At 42.9% G+C, this 7,971-nt stretch overlaps 1 protein-coding gene across 1 annotated transcript; it reads right to left on the reverse strand.

Moving 5' to 3' along the window:
- On the reverse strand, positions 1–372 carry LOC145419055 (histone H2B-like). The gene has a single exon (XM_080287302.1). It carries the CDS (start codon positions 370–372, stop codon positions 1–3), a length of 372 nt encoding a protein of 123 aa, XP_080143428.1.
- Between the last annotated feature and the right edge of the window lie 7,599 nt (positions 373–7,971).

Below are 7,971 nucleotides of genomic sequence, written 5' to 3' on the forward strand. Positions count from 1 at the left end.
CTACTTTGAGGAGGTGTACTTGGTGACAGCCTTGGTGCCTTCAGACACGGCGTGCTTAGCCAGCTCGCCAGGGAGGAGCAGCCTGACGGCTGTCTGGATCTCCCGGCTGGTGATGGTTGAACGCTTGTTGTAGTGTGCCAGGCGTGAAGCCTCTGCAGTAATGCGCTCGAAGATGTCATTCACGAAAGAGTTCATGATAGACATCGCCTTGGAGGAAACGCCGGTGTCAGGGTGGACCTGCTTGAGCACTTTGTTGATGTAGATGCTGTAGCTCTCCTTCCTCCTATGCTTCTTCTTCTTGTCTCCCTTGGCAATGGCCTTCTGGGCCTTGCCAACCTTCTTAGCGGCCTTTCCGGAGGTCTTGGGTGGCATGGCGGCGCCGAGTCAGACGGTATGTGCACGGTGCGGGAGCGAGCGAGAGACTGAGTCGACATGGGGGATTGTGTTAGTTTGATAAGTATATGTAGTGGTTATGGCTGTGTATGTTTGTGTGTGTGTGCGTGTGTGTACGTATGTGCGTGTGGATGTGAGCGTGTGTGCGTGTGCGTGGGTGTGCGTTCATATGTTTTGTATGTTTGAATTGAGCTAGCTAGCTAGCTTTTTGAGGGTTTGGTTGGGTTGTTTGGGTTTATGTCGTAATTGGGTTATCTCGTAAATAGGTGGGTTTTTGTATTCGTTAGTGCGTCACTTATCGTTTTGGTTGAGTTTAGTAAATTGGTATAGGGTCATGGTTGTTTATTATGGTTTTTAAACTACTAGGGAACCATTTGTGGAAGGAGCGATTCTCCTCATTGATGTTGTAAGTTAATGCGTTGTATGTTTCGGGGTTTATTTCCTCGATTTTACTCCAGATTTTTTTCGCTTGGTTATGTAATCTTATGTTTAACGGTTTGGTTTTAGTTATGGCGTGTATTTGTTCCGTGTTAAGTGTGTAAGGGTACTGCTGATTAGTTGCAAATCTGAGGGCTTTGTTTTGTAAGACTTGTAGTTTTTTAAGTTGGGTATAGCTGAAGGTGTGTGTGGGAATGGGTGGATATTCCAGTATGGGGAGGATCAGTGCTTTGACAAGGTGGGATTTGACTTTTATAGGCATGTCCTTGAATCTGAGTAAGCGGGATAATGCTCCAGTAGCTTTTTGTTTTCTATCCTGTACACTGGGAAGATAGCCTCTACAGTAGAGTTAAGTTTAAAACCAAGTACTTTACCCTCTTCTTTGAAGTCTGTTATTTCTTCATTAATTAATAAAGGTTCTTTTTTGGTGTTGGCAAGTTGGATGACGGAAAATTTATTTATGTTAGTTTGTATTCTCCATTTAGATTCATATTCATTAATTTTCTCGACTTCGCTTTGAGTTCTTGAATTCATGATCCTTCTAGAAGGTCCAGGATAGTTAATAATTTGGGAAATATCGTCAGCGTAATTTATATTGATGCCATGGGTTGCTTGTGGGGAGTCACTGGTGAATATAGAGTAAAGAGTTGGTGAGAGTACGCTCCCTTGAGGAACCCCGCTTTCCAGAGCAAAGCTAGCCCCTGTGTAATTATTTATTTTAATTTTAGCCTTTCTGTCGTCAAGAAAATCACAGAGAATTTTTTCAGTTATAGTTGGGAGGTTGAGATTAAGTAATTTATATTTAAGTCCTAAATGCCACACCTTGTCAAAGGCTTTTGTTACGTCTCTAAGGATGATGTGGCATTGTCCTTTGTTAGATTTACTTATTGCTATATGTTCTGATGCTATTGCAATTGCTTGAGTGGTGCCCCTTAGTAGTCGAAAACCGTATTGATTCTTATTGTATAGATTCTCAGATTCAAGGTGTAGTCTGAGCCTTTTATTAATTATTCTCTCTAGTACCTTTCCAGGGACTTCTAAGAGAGAGATGGGTCTGTAATTCTCTACGAGATGTGGGTTCTTGTTCTTTTTTGGCATTAGTTTTATAATGGCTTCTTTAAATTTGTCGGGGAAATATCCTGCAGAGATGGTTGCATTAAATATGTTTTTTAAATTTTCAATGGCTATATTGGGGAGATTGGATAGTATAGTTTTATTATATCCACTTTCTCCCGGACAAGTCTTTTTTAAGTTCTTAATAATAGAGGTAATTTCATCTGTCGCAATAGGAGTGGTAAATATTGTGTCTGAGTCTAATCTATCGGGGTTAGCTGAATGGTACGGTGTTAATCTATCTGCGTTGTTGGTAAGGAATTCTTTTACTAAATTGTCGTGTCTGTTGTTCTGTTCTTCTTCGATCTCTTGAAAGATGGACTCCCAGTGTCGCCTATGTGTTCTTTCTTTTTCAGAGGCTGAGTGTTGTCTGTTTCTCAGATGATCTAATACGTAATGAGGGTCAGGGGTTGAAGTTCCTGAGAGGATTTTTATTTTACGCCAAAATGTGGAGGGATGGTGGTTCTGCAGGGTGTAGAGTGGATGTGGTGACTTTAGTGTGTTCTTTGTTTACTGTAGAGATGGTATCTGATTCAATGAGTGGTGCTAGTTGATGAGGGGGAGGTGAAGGTGGGTTACTGGCAGGAGGGTTTGCAGAAGGGAGAATAAGGTGGTTATTAGCTATTGATGGTAGGAGTGCTTGCAAGATTTTATCTGAGGGAGGGTTAGAGGGCAAATGTATGATGGGGAGGTTGTTGAGTTTGCAGCTTTCTTCAAAGGTTGAATTAAAGCTGCCTGGATTGGCAAGTTCATTCAGATGAGCATTGATAATGAGCACCATGTATTCAGTAATTTTGGTGTTCTGATGTAGAATAGTAGAGAAACTGCAATTTTGGTTTTGGGGGGGGCTGTTAGGATTAGGTTGTTGCGTAGCTTGAGCATAGGTGACGCCCAGGCGGGTTGTGGAGTTCTGGGGGGCGATCAATTTGTTTTTTACTATTTCCTTCCTCTTCTGACATTTCATGGCCAAAGTGCGGTGATGTTCTCCACAATTTATGCATTTTTTTGGTTAGAGAAGAGCAGTTTTTCCAGGTATGGTCTGTGGATGAGCACTCTGAGCATATTTGGAAGTCTTTAGGTTTGGGGCAGTTCTTGGTGCTGTGAGATTCCAAGGCATAACATTTAAAACAGGTGGAGATGTTAACGTACTTTTCTGCCTCAATTTGTTGATTGCTAATGCACAGGTGAAATAGTTTGATGCCCTCCAGAGCCTTCTGAGCCATTTTGATGTCTTGAAATTGTATTTTCAGGAGGTTGGACTTGCCAAATTTGGATACATTTATGACCTTGGCCCAGGTGTTGTTTCTCATAATTTCCGTGGCTATTTCGTCTTCAGAATGGCAGTAGATGATGTCATCGATTTTGGAGCAGATGATGCTTCTGTTGGCCTTGACTTCAGGGGGAAGAACTGTTGTAAAACCATGCTGCTCTAGAGGCGTCTTGAGTTTATCTGAAAGCAGTTCATCAGAGTCAAAGTCAGAGGATGTTGACACAATAATGGCTTCCTTGGAAGAGTGAAGAGCATTGATCTTTATGTTGAAGGGAGCAACTAACTCAAGGAGTTTAAGTTTTGTTGAGTTGTCCTGAGGGGACTGGTGCGAAATTTTTACTTTTCCCATGGTGAGAATGTAAAAGGGAGGACTTAAAGGTGGTCAATCATACCAATTTCTTGGCTTCTGGTCTCCTCTCTGTGAAGGGAGATGCCACTTGCAGGGCCGAAAAGACCTAAGGGAAAATAAGCCGAATGACAGTAGTTGGTCGAAATAGACTTGAGGGAAATTGTGCTGAATGTCGGTGGTGGTATTTAGTTTAGAAAAACTATGTCGGGGTTGCCACAGAACTAATTTGCCATGCAAATTAATTTCCCAGACCGACCCGACAAGTTAAAATAAACTAAATGTGCAAAAAAAAAAAAAAAAACCGGTAGGAAGAGGGGGGGAAGGACTTAAAGGTGGTCCATCCTACCTAAAACTTCTTGACTTCTTCTCGCTCCCTCTTGAAGGGAGTGATCACGTGCGAGGCCGTAAGAGGCCCAAAAAGGTAAGTGTGAAGATTTCAGGCACGCAATCTGAAGTGGAATTTAATTTAGAAAAACTAAGTTAGGGCTGCCACAGAACAAATTTGCTGTGCAAATTAATTCCTACAACAGACCTAACAAGTTAAATTAAACTAAATATCGAAAAAAAAAAAATGGAGGGAAAAACTGGGCCAACACAAACCCTACAGTAACGGCGGTAGGTTTCCCCGCCCTCTAAAGGGCGCCGAGGGAAGCCCCGTCACTGCCCCGTGAGGGACATGCCTAATCCTAGCCCTATCAGAAATTGCCGCCCTCACCGCCTCCTTTAACCAGGCCCTAAAGGCCCCCCTTCATGGAAGTGCCCTGCGGCACCCCTTCAGGGTTCGGCGTCGTACTACGGTGAGGGACACTACACGGCAGGCCGAGAAACAAAAAAACAATTACAAAAACAAAACAAAAACAAAGACAAAGGAGAGAGACTCTCCAAAAGCTCAACGAAAAGTTGTGCAAAAGTCGGAAATAAAGTAGTCCGGCAGTGGCGAGAAACTCTAGGGAGAGTGAAACCTGATTTCACTAACACCCGGATACAGACAGAGCTGTTGCTGGGAGAGCTGGGGGAAGAGGTGGTGTCGCCGCGCAGTGTTGCCACCAAAAAATTTGGTAAATCTGAAGCTGGATGCCAAAAAATCTGTGGAAATCTGTAGATCCCTCAAAGTGACCATTCCGTGGGGGGAAATGGAGAACTACCCCGTCCGAATTTTCCACAGCCTTCCCCTTGAACCTCCCGAATTTTTCCCTAACTGACCACAGAAATGACATACCACATGTTGAAGATAGAATTTGGTCATAATATAATAGTACCATTGAGCAGTTACAAACTAATATGGCAGTTTTTTTTTTTTTTTTTCAAAAATAGTGGACTGTGTATAGCCAGTTGTTAGCTCATGGAACTAGGCCTGTCACACAACTTGAATACAAAATTATCGTTACATGAATTTTGATCAGCCTTCCTTATCAAATAGGAACGGTTCTCCTTGGTTACAAGTCAAATTAACCGTCCAGTCCGACTACACTTAGTCATAAGCTAAACTGGAAAGGAGTGTAGGCCTAGTATCTTTGTTAAGTGATAGTAAGTCGAATTCATATTAACTCATTATATCACAGGAACCACACCAGAATTAGAGCATATACTGTACAATGTATTTCCAAGTGAAATAATGCACTTCTTTGCACTGTCTGATTAAAAAATGCAGCAGTTGTTTACTAAGCAGCTCCTAGTGCAGGTGGTAAATTACACAGCATGTGAAATATTGTCTTAGTGTGGAACTTTTAAAAAATTCTCAAAAGGCAGATGCAGTATTTATATTTGATAAGTGTCTTATCCACAAAGGAAGCAAAGCCTGTAATACATTGAAAATGTCTTCCAATATGAAAATCTGTAGATTAACCCTCTTTATCAAACAAATTCTGACAATCTGAAAATAGTTACAAAATCTGTAGATTACAGATAAATCTGTAGAAGTGGCAACACTGTCGCCGCGGCTGCCAGACAGAGAATGGACATCGACGACATGGACGACATGGGAGACGCGCTTGCTGAAATCCTTATATGTGATTGCTGCCAGATCGCAGCCCGGCTTCTGCCTCCTTCCCATTCGCGGGTGGGATGGGGCCGGATCGAGAAGACGGGTATTTAAGGGAAGGTCGCGGGCGGGTGATGCATTAGTCTTCTCCTGAAGGTCCCACTCCAGCGACGACGACGAAGATTACACTACCATGTCCGGACGTGGCAAGGTGAAGGGAAAGTCCAAGTCCCGATCTAGCAGGGCTGGGCTCCAGTTCCCCGTCGGCAGGATCCACCGTCTCCTTCGTAAAGGCAATTACGCCGAGCGTGTGGGTGCTGGTGCCCCCTTCTACTTGGCTGCAGTCATGGAGTACCTAGCAGCTGAAGTGCTTGAGCTGGCTGGCAACGCAGCCCATGACAACAACAAGACTCGTATCATTCCCCGTCACCTGCAGTTGGCTATCCGTAATGACGAGGAGCTCAACAAGCTCCTCTCTGGCGTCACCATCGCTCAGGGAGGTGTCCTGCCTAACATCCAGGCTGTGCTGCTCCCCAAGAAGACGGAGAAGAAGTAAACACTTCCAAGAAATCCTTCTTCTTCTTCACCTCCATCGGCTCCTTTAGGAGCCACATTCATTTCTTGAGAGAGAATAGACTTTGCCCAACATCATCATCTTTGTGTATGGATGAATGTGTTGGTATACTGTAATGTATGTGTCTGTCTGTATGTATGTATGTGCGTATAATGTGGTATGTGTTGAATGCTGGCATGTGTCTGTGGCTATATTTATTTACGTTCGGTTGCATGTAAGAAGCTACTGACATCAGTGAAGGTCGATTAATAATAATAATAATAATATTATTATTATTCCCACTACTACATAGCGTCTTGTCCCGTTCCCAACTGCACCTACATAATAATACTGTACTGTATAATTATGCCTCCTAAATAACTGCCTGGCCGGGTGGATGAATGAAAACATAGGTGATGATCATGGCTATTCTCCCACCATCGAAGGAATGGACAAAGTCGTTCAGTGACAGAGGATATGGTGATTTATTCAACAGTATATATATTTAACACCCCTAAATAAGAGGAATAATTAAGAAAATACTATTCCTTCATTTCTCTCGTCATTAGGAGTAGTATTGCAACAACTAGTTCCTATAAAATCAAAAACCACACTCTGTCTATTCATCCATCCATCCATTCATTCATTCATCATCATCAATCATCATCATCATCATCATCAATCATCATCATCATCATCAATCATCATCATCATCATCATCATCATCATCATCATCATCAATCATCATCATCATCATCAATCATCATCATCATCATCATCATCATCATCAAAATTAATAAGAATAATAATCATCATCATCAACATCATCATCAACAGCAGCAGCAGCAGCAGCAGCAGCCATCGAACTGCGAGCTCCGGTGAAGGCCTGCTTAGTGAAACTGTTGGGAGGCGAGTGTCAGCCACCTTGTCGACCACCTCTTCTATATAATGCACTAGCGGTCGTGCAAGTACCAACCGGATCCATTTAAATTTGATTTCAGGCCTCGGCGGTTGTATGGCGGTTGATGCAATGCTTGTACGATGGGTGATTGGTGGGTTTTGGCACTTAGAGAAAACGGCCGTGACAGCGACAAATTCAAGGGATAACTTGTTCATATGCAGACATTCTGTCTGTCTAACACTTAGGCATTCATATCATGCACTGTGTGGGTGGTGCCTCACTGACGTGACTGACTGTGTCTTCTATTCTCTAGGTGCATCCTTCAAGTTTGCTGCTCGTGCATATGAAGGCAGAAATACCTTGGAATAGTGGGATTTGCCTTCACGATTTATGGAGGCGACTCCCGGAGCACAGCAGAGGAGATGCTCTCGCAACAGGGTGGAAATTGCCCTGATAGGTATGGAGAAAGCTTTCCTGAAATGGGGGGGGGGGAGATCAGAGGGACAGAGAAAGCAATGGTCCAGCAAAATAAGTGATAATGTATGTGTATGCAGACGTCCATTAAAATTAGAAGATGTAGAAGCAAAATTGACAGTTGCCTAACCCCCTATTTTTTTTTTTTTTTTAACTGCCAGAGAGAGAGAGGGAGGTTTGGTATGGTTCAGTTAGGTTAGGGTTGGTTATGTAAGGTGTGGTAAGAGTTGGTTGGGTTGCATTACATGTCTTCCTATCCGTTACCTTAAAAAAAAAAAAAAAAAAAAAAAAAAAGGTGCTGGCTAACCTGCTCAACGTCTGCATTTACTTATACTACTATGCCTTCATTCATTCTCTTTCACAGAAATTAGGTGGACCTCTAAAAGAGGTCCGGGGGTGGTTGTTGTTGTTGTTGTGTGCTTTGCTGTGACCAGGTGGAATAGTGCCATGCAGTTATGCACGCACCCTCTTAACCGCCGAAGCCGTAAAAGGTGCGCCC

The sequence above is a fragment of the Coenobita brevimanus genome, chromosome 117, assembly GCF_032717465.1.
Source record: "Coenobita brevimanus isolate Jiangsu-jjx chromosome 117, ASM3271746v2, whole genome shotgun sequence".
NCBI lineage: Eukaryota > Metazoa > Arthropoda > Malacostraca > Decapoda > Coenobitidae > Coenobita > Coenobita brevimanus.

Bases quoted from the DNA above. Each gene is read 5' to 3' on its own strand.
- LOC145419055 (XM_080287302.1), bottom strand. From the start codon at position 372: ATGCCACCCAAGACCTCCGGAAAGGCCGCTAAGAAGGTTGGCAAGGCC.